A 14025-nucleotide genomic window follows, 5' to 3' on the forward strand; every position below is an offset into this window, starting at 1 on the left:
AGCTTACCTTTACAAGCTGCTACTTAACAGCCCTGCTGCTCACCCTGACAGACGTCACGCTACTAACCCCTTCACCTGCAAATTACCCTGGAAAACCACATTACCTAAGCACGAACAACAACTCCCAGACTCATAGTCAGTGTGTCACAGATAGTGAATGTTATCCATTAAAGTTACTTTGTCCAAACAGAGTGTTATGCCTGTCTGCCTGCTGCTACGTCCTATAGCGTCTAGCCACCTCACTTACGTTTTCCTTTCTTTTGTTCTGCAGGTCTTCTATAAGGTATGATTGCTGCTTCAAGGTTACATTGAGCAATGGTGTGGCTCTTATCTCTCTCCTTGGTGCTGGCCACACTGCTTCACTGTTCACCTGGAAACATTATCAGGGCCATCTCACCCTCATCCAGCAACTCTGACCATGTCCCACTCCCTGCATTCTCTAACTTCCTCAGCACCACCTCTAACATGGGTACAACAGCCCCCAAGCTTACCACAACACAACAGCCAGGGACAGACATCCTTCTGCCCGCCGGCGGTATGCAGGTGCCAGGAAACAGGATTACCAGTATGGAGGACTTAGATGGGGCATTGGTTGGCACATCCTATGGCAGTGATGAGTCTATGGATGATAGTGGACTTGGGGACACGGATATAATAGAAAGTCAACAAGAGACACCTGCCAGCACACTCCTTATCAATTCTGCGCCTGGAAATGAGGAGAAGAAAGCGAAGGAACTTGAAGTGCATTCCTCCATTCCTACTTCTCTGTACCCCCCTCCCACGCCACAAAAACAGACCCAAGACAGCGTCAGCACAGCAGGACCAGCTGGCTTACAAACGTCAGAGGATGTGCGTTCACCGGCCAAGAGCCCACTGACCAAGCTTACATTTAGAGCTACGTCTAAATTATCTTTGTCACCCATAGGGGACGATGACAGTGTACTCAATTTGGAACCTGCGTATTCTATTGTAGAGATCTCAAAACAAATGGAGCCAACTGTCAACTCGACATCAGAAATAAACAATTCTCCAAACCCATTAACTCCTCACAGCTCCCACCAATCCCCTAAAGACACAATTACAGAGGCCACTCCCGAAGAAGAAGAAGGGCTTGGAGCACTGGAGGAGAATGAGGAAGAAGATGTGGTTGTGTTAAAATACATTTTTGTGATTGACTCAGCGGTTCCCATAAGCAGAGACACTCAGGCAAAACTGTCCCACTCCTCCACCCTGTCATCAGCCAATCCCAAACAAGCACCCATTGTGACAGGACAGTTTCAAAGAGGTAAGTGGCACAAGAGTTGACTATTTTCTAATTCTGTTTTTATTTCTAATTACTCACAAAATATCCAAGTGTTTCCTCTGCTAGAAGTTATATGTGTATGATTATTTTGTTTTTCAGAAAAGGAACAAACTCAATCCATTCCTGACATACAATCAACTGAGTTCCCGGTACAATCACCACCTGACGTGAAACACATAATCCATCAACATGAAGAAAACAGTAAATGGCCCTTTTTTTGTTGTTCTAAGTCGTGCAATTTCTCTTTCTCTTAATATGCTTTCTATATTACTTGATGAGATTATAAACTATTCTATTTTTCTCACACACCTTTCTCACTTTCTCAGCTAAGGGTCAACTCTGGCCTGCGCCCTCTGTCCGCTACGGTGTGTTTGGTCCCGTAACACATCAGAACCTGAATGGAGGCCCCTGTGTGCTGGGTCTTGGCACCTGCGTGTTCCCTACTGGCACCAACGGCACCCTCCTTCTTTGGGAGGACCTGAGCCGCACGCTGGCCTTCGCCTGGGAGCTCCACGTCTATGGCTCTGCTGGACTCTTCCTGCTGCTGTCCTGTGTGGCTGTGTTGGGAATGGTTGGACGGTCTAATATGCTCCACCCCCTCTGTGATGTCCTAACCCTGGCCAATAGGCTTTTGCTGCTGACCGGGGCTCTGCGTGTTGTCCTCCTCCTCACTGACCCGTACGGCACACGCCGGATCCTGTCTCGGCCGGTCCTCACTGCCCTCTATAATCTGCCTCTGCTGCTGCTGCTGTGGGCACAGGTTACCCTGGCGATGATTCTGCTGTCCCCCGCGATGCAGCGCCCTCGTGTGGTGGGAAGTCTGGCAGTCTTACACTGTACCCTGTTGCTGGCAGCCGACCTGCTCTCCCCAACGCTGTCCCATGCCTTTCCTCTGGTTCTACAGAGCCTCTCTCTCTGCTGGGGCCTGACTCTCTGCCTGGGCATTCTCACTCAGTCACTCTCCCACCTGCAGCCCTTCTCCAAGACCCCCATACACCAGTGGGTGGCCCCTCAGAGGATTGAGGAGCGGGCAAGACGCGTGACGGCAGTGTGTGCCCTCCTGGGGGTGCTGTGCTCCGGCCTGCAGATCTACAGCCTGCTCTGGCTCTATGGGCTGCTGGGGGACTGGAGGCGCTTTGGCTGGGGCTGGTGGCTGGGGCAGTTCTGGGCACGGGTGCTGGAGCTGTTCTGGGGCTTCTCTATGCTGGTGCTGGGCTCCTGGGTGTTCTGGACCCCTCTGAGGAGCCGTGCCAGGAGCGACCATGGCCAAGGGAGGCCAGAGAGAGCATCGTTTTGGAAAATCCTGCGGATAGGGCCTTTCAGGAATTTTGAGAAAAACTGGGCAGAGCTCATACCGAAAAACTGGGCGGGGCAGCATCACTCGGGAGCAGACAGTGGCTCCATACGTGTCTATGACAATCCCCCCACCACACACAGCTTGAGGGACACCATGTCACCATCTCATCACAAGGGTGGAGAACCCACTACCAGCAGCAGCAGTGATACCCACTTACTGTGGCAGCGGGTGGGTGAGCGCGAGTGCATCCTCTCCCTCATAGAGTTTGACATGCTCCCCCAGTCCCCGATCAACCTAAGCCGCAGCATCGACAACGCGCTCCACCATGACAACGGACACCTCCTAGGGGTAGGCAGCCTCTTCACAGCCCCACCTCCTTCCACCTGGACCCACCAAGCTGGTGCTGACACTGACACCTCACTGGCGGACAGTGAGATCACGCCACCCTCTCTCACCTCTCCCACCTCTAATGTTGGCTGTAGGTGGGAGGTGGATGCTGGCTCCAGGCCTGCAACTTCTGATCATTTCAGAGCAAATGACCAGGCACAGCCTGAGGCAGAGTCAAAGTCGGAGCAACAGCCACAGCTACAGCCGGACCCACAGCCGGACACCCAGCCACAGCTACAGCCTGAGCCACAGCTACACCTACAGCGAGACCCACAGCTACAGCGGGACCCACAGCCACAGCTACAGCCGGAGCCACAGCTACAGCCACAGCTACAGCTGGACCCCTAGCCACAGCCGGACACCCAGCCACAGCTACAGCCGGACCCACAGCCACAGCTACAGCCGGACCCACAGCCACAGCTACAGCCAGACCCACAGCCACAGCTACAGCCGGAGGCTTCTGATAACCAGATCCTTCAGCCATCTCCAACCCCTGAGCACCAGGAGGACGTTCCAGACAATGATATATATATACATGCCTATCGTTCCAAACAAGGTGAATAAGCCAGGGGTCCCTCAGGAGGATGACTGGTCCAGTGTGGGCTGCAGTGATGATGTTACAGATCTATGAGCTGACCGTGACGTCATCATCACCTCATCCAAATGCCCATGTCACTTCATATCAGTACGAAAGGACTTGAGTGGTTCCACAGTGAACACTTGGCCAGGGAACAGCACCACTCATCAGAAGTTTGATAAAGTCATATATAAGATATAAACATATTCAGTGTTGTTGATCAGCTCTCTATGTTAAATTCACTTACTGTACTTTAACTCGATGTTCTCTTAATAAATATTTCAGTTAAAGAAGTCTACTTATTACTCTTTTTTTGCAATTGTGTTATAAAGTTATCGTGTTCATTGTGATGTTTTTACCATCTCATTATGAATTTCAGTAAAAGAGTACGATTAAGATCACTTTATTGGTCAATTGCACACAAGGGCCAACCTGACATTTTACTACCGCTTTTAAGCCAACCCCTCCGAAAGAAAACACATACTGTACAGGTTTTGGAGAGGTGCGGGGTCTGCCACACTGGGCTCCCGGGGAGATGTTTTTGTGGGGGGTTAAGTGCCTTGCTCAAGGGCACAACAACATCAATTAGGAAAGTGGTTTAAATGTGGGGCAACTTCTAGCAGATCTGTTCATACAAACTAGCTAAATTACACCGAATTTTGTGTGCGCCAGCATGTGAAAAAGTGGGATGTCGTGGAAACATCCTTTATTGTACTTTATGGTGACAGCGACGCTGAGCTCTGTTCTAAGCCGGACCCACAAGACGCAAGCATTCCTGTGCCAAAAGATGCCAAAATTTAATGTCCGTTCCGGCCAACTGAGAAGTGTAGGTCTCGGTAGCACCAACGATGAATCGGCCGCATCTGACAGCATTAAAACTCAAAACTGATCTCTGACATTTGCATTTGAGGCTGGTTATCAGGCCGACCAACACATTTTGCTATGAGGCCGAGAGAGAATAGTGCAGTTTAAAGCAAATTTCCTCAAATTCTACACATTTTGCCATGGCTTAGGACCCGACATCCAGGGGGCCCTCAACTGATGTGTTCATATGCTATCTGGGGGGGCCCTGCTATCTGGGGATCCCTCAGAGGTTGGGAACCCTGGCACAGGAGGCCCCAGGGCACGTGCCTTACATGCCTGTTTGGTAATCCGGCCCTGGTCCAGTGCCATACCTCAGCTGTTTACCAAGAAAGTGGCAAGGTGCCAAACTTTGTCGTTTGAATCACAGATTGCACCTTTAAAGAAGGAAAATGTTTGAGCCTTTACAGATCCTGTTAATTCGTTTTCTTTCCCAGAATGGCACCAGTTGGATGCTAAACTCCAGCGCATGGGGCCATCAGTAACAGCAACGAAGCAATGACCCTTAAGGTCAAAGGGGGAGAGCTCCACATTATATATATATACACTGCTCAAAAAAATAAAGGGAACACTTAAACAACACAATGTAACTCCAAGTCAATCACACTTCTGTGAAATCAAACTGTCCACTTAGGAAGCAACACTGATTGACAATAAATTGCACATGCTGTTGTGCAAATGGAATAGACAAAAGGTGGAAATTATAGGCAATTAGCAAGACACCCCCAAAAAAGGAGTGATTCTGCAGGTGGTGACCACAGACCACTTCTCAGTTCCTATGCTTCCTGGCTGATGTTTTGGTCACTTTTGAATGCTGGCGGTGCTCTCACTCTAGTGGTAGCATGAGACGGAGTCTACAACCCACACAAGTGGCTCAGGTAGTGCAGTTCATCCAGGATGGCACATCAATGCGAGCTGTGGCAAAAAGGTTTGCTGTGTCTGTCAGCGTAGTGTCCAGAGCATGGAGGCGCTACCAGGAGACAGGCCAGTACATCAGGAGACGTGGAGGAGGCCGTAGGAGGGCAACAACCCAGCAGCAGGACCGCTACCTCCGCCTTTGTGCAAGGAGGAGCACTGCCAGAGCCCTGCAAAATGACCTCCAGCAGGCCACAAATGTGCATGTGTCTGCTCAAACGGTCAGAAACAGACTCCATGAGGGTGGTATGAGGGCCCGACGTCCACAGGTGGGGGTTGTGCTTACAGCCCAACACTGTGCAGGACGTTTGGCATTTGCCAGAGAACACCAAGATTGGCAAATTCGCCACTGGCGCCCTGTGCTCTTCACAGATGAAAGCAGCTTCACACTGAGCACATGAGCACATGTGACAGACGTGACAGAGTCTGGAGACGCCGTGGAGAACGTTCTGCCGCCTGCAACATCCTCCAGCATGACCGGTTTGGCGATGGGTCAGTCATGGTGTGGGGTGGCATTTCTTTGTGGGGCCGCACAGCCCTCCATGTGCTCGCCAGAGGTAGCCTGACTGCCATTAGGTACCGAGATGAGATCCTCAGACCCCTTGTGAGACCATATGCTGACACATGCACATTTGTGGCCTGCTGGAGGTCATTTTGCAGGGCTCTGGCAGTGCTCCTCCTTGCACAAAGGCGGAGGTAGCGGTCCTGCTGCTGGGTTGTTGCCCTCCTACGGCCTCCTCCACGTCTCCTGATGTACTGGCCTGTCTCCTGGTAGCGCCTCCATGCTCTGGACACTACGCTGACAGACACAGCAAACCTTTTTGCCACAGCTCGCATTGATGTGCCATCCTGGATGAACTGCACTACCTGAGCCACTTGTGTGGGTTGTAGACTCCGTCTCATGCTACCACTAGAGTGAGAGCACCGCCAGCATTCAAAAGTGACCAAAACATCAGCCAGGAAGCATAGGAACTGAGAAGTGGTCTGTGGTCACCACCTGCAGAACCACTCCTTTTTTGGGGGTGTCTTGCTAATTGCCTATAATTTCCACCTTTTGTCTATTCCATTTGCACAACAGCATGTGCAATTTATTGTCAATCAGTGTTGCTTCCTAAGTGGACAGTTTGATTTCACAGAAGTGTGATTGACTTGGAGTTACATTGTGTTGTTTAAGTGTTCCCTTTATTTTTTTGAGCAGTGTATATATATATATATATATATATATATATATATTAAACACTGATCTAGCTGATGCAGGTAAATTCTGTGACCCAAATGAGTTGGGGGTGAGCCTGAGGTATTTCTGTCTTGTGCAGGTGATGGGTCTCCTGTTCTTCCCCTGTTCCGGATGCCAACTCACTGTGGCTTCTCTGTGAATAGGTCACGCAGATATATTAGATGTTTGTTGCACCATACCAAGGCTGCCATGTCACACAACAGGTGACGTTTCCTCCATGAAAGCTCACTAACTTTTACTTATTTATAAAAAATGAGCCTCTATTCATATTGGTCATTATACCACATTCACAGGACTAGCATAATGCCACTCAAATGCTTTATTCTCTCTCATACAAGGTGGTAACTATGTCCTGCCACTGCTTCTGTGGCCGGCATCCATGACCATATCCACCGTATACATATTATTCGCGGCAAAGTTGCTTCCTGATTAGTCATGTCTTTGGTCCCGTTCGCTTGAGTCAAACAAAAACATTTGAATGATTAGTTGTGCCAAATAATGCCTCCCACAATGCAGACGTTGGCCACTAGTTGCAGCTGGTGTCGAGCAGAAAGTTGACTGCAGTCAAAACATCCTGACCTTTGATCACATGATTGTTGTAAAGTTCATGTAGGCGCAAGTCAGACAATTTTTATCCCATAGTACAACAAACTTCGAAAGATGTTGGTCACCGACTTGACAAAAGGGATCCGATTGAACGCTCCCATTCTCTGGAGTAAGAGTAAGTGATGATCACCAGTTTACAGTGGTGGAAAAAGTACCCAATTGGCATACTTGAGTAAAATTAAAGATACCTTAATAGAAAATGACTCAAGTAAAAATGGAAGTCACCCAGTAAAATACTACTTGAGTAAAAGTCTAAACGTATTTGGTTTTAAATATATCAAAAGTAATTGTATTTGCTAAAATACACCTATGTAAATGCTATATATAATTTAAAGTTACTTATATTAAGAAAACCAGACAGCGCGATTGTCTTTTTTATTTTATTTGTTTTATTCCCGGATAGCTGGGGACACTAACACTCAGACATAATTTACAAATTAAGCATTTGTCTTTAGGGGCTCCCGAGTGGCACAGTGGTCTAACACACCTCACAAGCTACAGACAACAGACAACATGGAAAGCGGCAATACACAGCTAGGGATTATGTTCACAAATCTGATTGACCTTTAGCCATGTCTTCATGCATTTTGTGAAAGTGTGATATGTGGTGCAGTTATGTGTGTCTGATGGCAGTGTATTCCAGACATGGGAAGCTCTCACAGAGGAAGCGGATTTACTAAAGGTGCTTTTCCTTAAGGGAACTATACAGTCACCTCTCATGGCAGACCTTGTGGATCTTCTGCCATATGTTTGGGTTTTCTGTTTAACAAAAATACTGAGTGGAGGGGGAGCCAGGCCATTTAGGATCTTGAATACAAGACATGCGTCGGTGTATTGCACAAGATTTTCCCAACTCAGGAGCTCATCCTTTCTGAGGATGTAACAGTGATGATGGCTATTGGGCTTCCTATCAAGCACTTTGAGAGCCTGTTTGTAGACAGACTGAATAGGTTTTAATGTTGTACAGCAAGCTTGGGCTCAACTAGTCAAGCAGTATGTTAAGTGGGGGAGTATCATAGATTTGAAGTACATTTTTGCTACCTCTGTAGTCAAACAATTTCGTATAAATCGGAAATTAGCTAGCTTGAATTTGGTTATCTGAATTACCTTTTTCACATGCTTTTTAAAAGAGAGGTTGGAATCAAGTATGATGCCATGGTACTTAAAATCAGATACCACCTGGAGCTTCTCCCCTGACACATAGACATCTGGCTCAGTAGCATCTGTTGCCCTCTTTGTGAAGAACATGCAAACAGTTTTTTTCACATTGAGATGCAAACACGAGTCACTGAGCCACTTTGTAACCTGGACCATTACAGTAGTGAGTTCTTGTGCAGCTTGTTGTTTGCTCTTTGCATGCACATATATCACTGTATCATCTGCATACATTTGAACTTCAGACCCAGAAGCTATACACGGTGTCACAATGCTGCACTTTTAGACTGCTGACTGGTGGCATTAACGCAATTACTTTTTCAGTAGTTAAAGTTGAAAATGCAAACATTGCACATTGTCAAATATTAACCAGAATACTAACCAGCTACCAACTGATATTTCACAATATACAGCTGTCCTGTATAGGCTACCTGAACCTGCATGACATGAGCCGTCCTCGCACTCCCTCCCAGCTTGGATAGAAAGTTATTGTGCTTAAAACCAGTCTATTAATGCCAAATAATACAGTCAGCCCACCCTCAAAACACAGCTTACTAGGGATTGTTTCATTATACTGTGTACTATCTATAGCTAAATACCGTCTTCAGCTGCGACAATCTTGCCTGAGACATTGTCTTTAAACTTAGGCTTGAATGATACATGCCAAGACATACCAGCGATAATGGACTGTTGATATTGTAACCACACAACACAAACGCCGGTTTACCAGCATGAATGAAAAACGCAAACCGCTTTTTTAGTTCAAGCACTCAATAACTATTGTCCACAAAATATTATCATTTGTTTGCATCTGCCAATTTATTGGCTGTCCAGTATCTAGACAACCTGCCCCCAGAGCTTCATATACAGTTCATCTATTTTCGTAACATTTTGAGCACGGCAATTAAGGAGAACGAGAGGCTCAATTAAAGATGTTGCAGAACTGCTGTATTTGAAGCACTCCTCCCTTCTGCACAGATTCCCTGATGTTGCATCGACAATCAAGCTGTTTATACCATCCCTGTAACTGTCGTTTCTGCGAAGAGATCGCTTTCTTAACTTAAACTCAAACAACTACATAAGAAGCATAAGGCTCTCCGTCTGATGAGATTTCTGAACACCCAAGTAAGCTCCACTCATTGCATTGGCGTCGTTTCAGCCTTGACCACGGCATTTGTAAACCGATATCCCCCTTATAATTTGAATCAGTGATTTTTTTTTTGAAACCTCTTGAAGCTAGGGGGCAGAATTTTTATGTTTGTAAAAATAACGTTCCCATTGTAAGCTGCCTATTTCTCAGGTCCAGATGCTAGAATATGCATATAATTGACAGAGTAGGATAGAAAACACTCTAAAGTTTCCAAAACTGTCAAAATATTGTCTGTGAGTATAACAGAACAGGAAATCCAACCAAGAAGTGACTCTTATTTTGAAAAATCACTGTTCCATTGCCTGCCTTTCGTCCATTTAAAGGGATATCAACCAGATTCATTTTCCTGTGGCTTCCTCAGGGTGTGAACAGTCTTTAGACATAGTTTCAAGCTTTTATTTTGAAAAATGAGCGAGACTTATCAAAACGCGTCAGTGGATACACAGATGTCCCTCCATTAGTTGATGCGCACGACACTCGTTGCTCGACATTTTCTTTCTCTCCAGTATTGAACAGTTTACAGTCCGGTTGAAATATTATCGATTATTGATGTTAAAAACAACCTGAAGATTGATTATTAAAAACGTTTGACATGTTTCTACGAACTTTACGGATACTATTCGTCAAGCCTTGATGATCTGCCAAAGGCTGTGGAATACTGAACATAACGCGCCAAACAAATTGAGTTTTTTTTATATAAAAATAATCTTTATCGAACAAAAGGAACATTTATTGTGTAACTGGGAGTCTCGTGAGTGCAAACATCCGAAGATCATCAAAGGTAAGCGATTCATTTTATTGCTTTTCCGGCTTTCGTGACCAATCTACATGGCTGCTAGGTGTTCTTAATGTTTTGTCTAGTGATTGATAAACTCACACAAACGCTTGGATTGCTTTCGCTGTAAACCATATTTTCAAAATCTGACACGACAGGTGGATTAACAACAAGCTAAGCTGTGTTTTGCTATATTGCACTTGTGATTTGATGATTATAAATATTTTTAGCAATTGTTTTTGTATTTGGCGCTCTGCAATTCAGCGGTTGTTGGTGAAAAGGGATCCGTGCGTCAACAATTAAAGACCTGGGGCACTTTTTCAGTCACATTCCTGAAGCCGAAGAAACAAACACTTAGCTTCCTAGTAGATATGGAAATTAAAACGGTTTATGAATTAATTACTTTTGAGCGTTACTGTCAAAATTATTCATGACATAAACAAAAAAAGCAATGACAGGTGCATGGGCCCCCAGAGCTCGTCGGGGTGTCGGGTATGCCAGCGATGAAGAGATTGTTGTGGTTGTAATGTTGAAAGTTGTTGTACTGTTGTACTGCTGTGCTCAGGGCACCTTTGAAAATGAGACCCTGGTCTCAATGGGTTTCCCCTGACTAAATAAAAGTTAAATAAATAAATACAAATAGCAAAGTAAAGTACAGATACCCACCAAAAACGATTTAAGTAGTACTTCAAAGTATTTTTACTTAGTTACTTTACACCACTGTTTTTTCCCCCTCAGGATGATGAGTGTTTGCTGGTCTATGCCTTCGGTTGATGGGGAGCTCACAGTCTCCTGCTCTGCAGGCCCCCCTCAAACCACTGCTGCACCAACCACCACTGCAGCTACTACACTCCCTCCCTCTCCATCCACTCCATCCTCTCCTGCTGACAGCAAGGCTACTCCCTCAGCAACTCAGTTACCCCAAATACCATTATTTTTCTCATCACCCTGGCCAGAAAGCCATGCCTGTGTCAACATCTCCTGTTGAACCCACTCTTACTCCCCCTACCCCTAAACCCCATAATCCCTGAACTCACGACCCAGGCACCTGCACCTGTTACCGACCACTAACACCTGGATACCCGTACGTATACCAGGGATACCATTATGGCCCTTTCCCCCAGTACCATTTCCCTCAGTGTCCCCTTCAACAACCCTCTGTCCCAACAACACCCCCAACCACTATTTCAACTGCAGCTCCAACCACAAGTACCACTCCTAAACACACTCATTCCCGTAACCCTGCTACCCAGGCCCTACATATGCCACCTAAAGAATTTCTCCAGGTCCCACAAATGCCTAGATACGCACAGGTCCCACAAATGCCTGGATACCCCGTTTGACCAGTTTCCCTCTCAACAACCCTCAACAACTAATTTTGTGTAATTATCTAATGTACTATATACACAAATAACAATTCAAGTTTCATTCTAATCACACATTTCTTTCAACAGGAGGAATTTACAATTGCCAAGCATGCTTTGTGAAACGCTAAATAAATACACTTGGGTATACTGTTAGGCAGAGTGGAGTCCTCTGGACTCATGAAGCCTGCATGGTTCTCCAAGTCAACGCTGCATAAAGGGAACAATTTATTTTCAATGCATCTATCAGTTCTTTCTCCCAAAGCAATTACAATGAGATCACTGAGCTATTGCATCTGTTTATGTATGGTACAGGGTAGCACTAGCTTTTATGGATTAATGTACGGCACACCTGTCATGCTCAAGGGCCACTTCTGAAAATGGAAACAAAATGGGTCAGTTTGGTATCCACTGGTCCATGGCTTGAGTCTCGTGCAATTTTATTACAATACGTGGCTGGTGGAATACTGCCATACTCTTGCTATACCCTACTCAATGTAGAAATGGGTGATGTGTTGACCTCGGTAACATACTGTATGTGACGGGAGTTCAAAGAGTACACAACTCTAAACTGATAACACTTGTAATTCCCCCTATCTTATGTTCAGAACCTTTTATTATGCATTTGTTGGGTTTTCACACATCTTTCACCCCTGAGTTATTCATGCAAAATCTAAGTCTAAGAAGTAGACCATTACCAATACATCAGATAATGAATGATAGGCTCCCCATCTTGTCATTTTAACTACCATTTAATCCAATAGCAAAAAATATTATATACATATTTCAAAACTGTTCTTTTTGAAGTGCTGAATAGAAAGAATAGTAGATGGTAAATATAATTTCCCGTACAGTATTTGATTTTAACTTGACATGCAATAATCATTTTTTGTATCCAATGGCAGGTTGTGAGCATGTTGAGAATTATGCCAGTATTACAGTATCATTATTCTTGTACAGTACATACGTAGGACAAATCATCATAAATAGGGGTATTGTAAAGCAGTTGGCTACTGTAAAAACATAGCAAGGTGTTTTAAGCCTTTTCTGCCCCATGCAACATTGTACAAGATCACCTTTTCTACGTGACTTGTCAACTGATACACTATCACCTGTCTCTCTGCTTGACAAAATTAATCAGCTTACAGTGTATCAATGAAATTCAAATAATGAATGGTATATATTGTTCACAGGAGGCTGCTGAGGGGAGGAAGGCTCATAACAATGGCTGGAATGGAGTAATTGGAATGGTATCAAACCCATGGAAATCATGTGTTTGATGAGTTCGATTACCATTCCATTAATTCCGTTCCAGCCGTTACTATGAGCCCATCCTCCCCAATTAATGTGCCACCAACCTCCTGTGCAACCCAGGTATTTCCGCAGTGCATTGCACACAACACTACAGTTCCTCTTTCCACTTTGTCCTATGGAAGCACACTGGCTGATGGAGAATGATGATGTAGTATTTATGCCTATATATTCTGAGTGTACAAAACATTAGGAACACCTGCTCTTTCCATGACTGATCAGGTGAATCCAGGTGAAAGCTATGATCCCTTATTGACGTCACCTGTTAAATCCCCTTCAATGAGTGTACTGTAGATGAAGGGGAGGAGGTAGGTTAAAGAAGGATTTTTAAGCCTTGAGACATGGCTTATGTGTGCCATTATGTGTGCCATTCAGAGATACTTAGATTGAATATCTATCCAAATTGAAAGAGTGGTTTGGTGCAGTGAACAAGTGACTTTGTTTGTTGTACTCAGTCAATTGAAAATTAGCCATTTTGATGCTCTGTTTAGGTTTTTGTGCTTAGTTGTGAACAATCGCACCAAAGTTATAAAAAAAAAAGTATTTGAAATTGTGCAGTATGAACTCTCTTGAGATGCATCATCTGATTTTCAAGATAAACAAAACAATACTTAGTAACAAGAATAACATGGCAACTAGCTACTGTCTAATTCATTTAATAGACCCACAATCGAATTGACCAACTAATAAAACTACTGCTAAAACTAATACAACTAATAAAACTAAGTACCTATATGTAGGTAACTGCCAAAACAAAGGAAACACCAACATAAAGTATCTTAATAGCACGTTGGGTCACCACGAGCCGCCAGAACAGCTTCAAAGTGTCTTGGCATAGATTCCACAATTGTCTGGAACTTTATTGGAGGGATGCGACACCAAATTCCATAATTTGGTGTTTTTGGGTTCAGTTGGGTTGAGATCTGGTGACGGAGACACACACACACACACACGATGAGACAGCCTACAGGGAGGAGGTCAGAGACGTGGCAGTATGGTGCCAGGACAACAACCTCTCCCTCAACGTCAGCAAGACCAAGTAGCTGAACGTGGACTACAGGAAACATCGACGGGTCTGCAGTGGAGA

At 45.1% G+C, this 14025-nt stretch overlaps 1 protein-coding gene across 1 annotated transcript; it reads left to right on the forward strand.

The window, feature by feature from the left end:
• The first annotated feature begins 315 nt into the window (after positions 1–315).
• Positions 316–3857, forward strand: LOC139540942 (proline-rich transmembrane protein 3-like). Its single transcript, XM_071345026.1, has 3 exons — positions 316–1285; positions 1403–1504; positions 1630–3857. Exons 1-3 carry the CDS (start codon positions 316–318, stop codon positions 3333–3335), a joined length of 2778 nt encoding a protein of 925 aa, XP_071201127.1. The 3' UTR covers positions 3336–3857.
• The last annotated feature ends 10168 nt before the right edge of the window (positions 3858–14025 follow it).

Source organism: Salvelinus alpinus, chromosome 2 (assembly GCF_045679555.1).
Source record: "Salvelinus alpinus chromosome 2, SLU_Salpinus.1, whole genome shotgun sequence".
Lineage (NCBI taxonomy): Eukaryota > Metazoa > Chordata > Actinopteri > Salmoniformes > Salmonidae > Salvelinus > Salvelinus alpinus.

Excerpts from the sequence above, each read along its gene's own strand:
- LOC139540942 (XM_071345026.1), top strand. The coding sequence starts at position 316 with ATGGTGTGGCTCTTATCTCTCTCCTTGGTGCTGGCCACACTGCTTCAC. Across the intron at positions 1,286-1,402 it reads GACAGGACAGTTTCAAAGAG|AAAAGGAACAAACTCAATCC; the intron begins GTAAGTGGCACA and ends TTTGTTTTTCAG. Across the intron at positions 1,505-1,629 it reads CCATCAACATGAAGAAAACA|CTAAGGGTCAACTCTGGCCT; the intron begins GTAAATGGCCCT and ends TCACTTTCTCAG.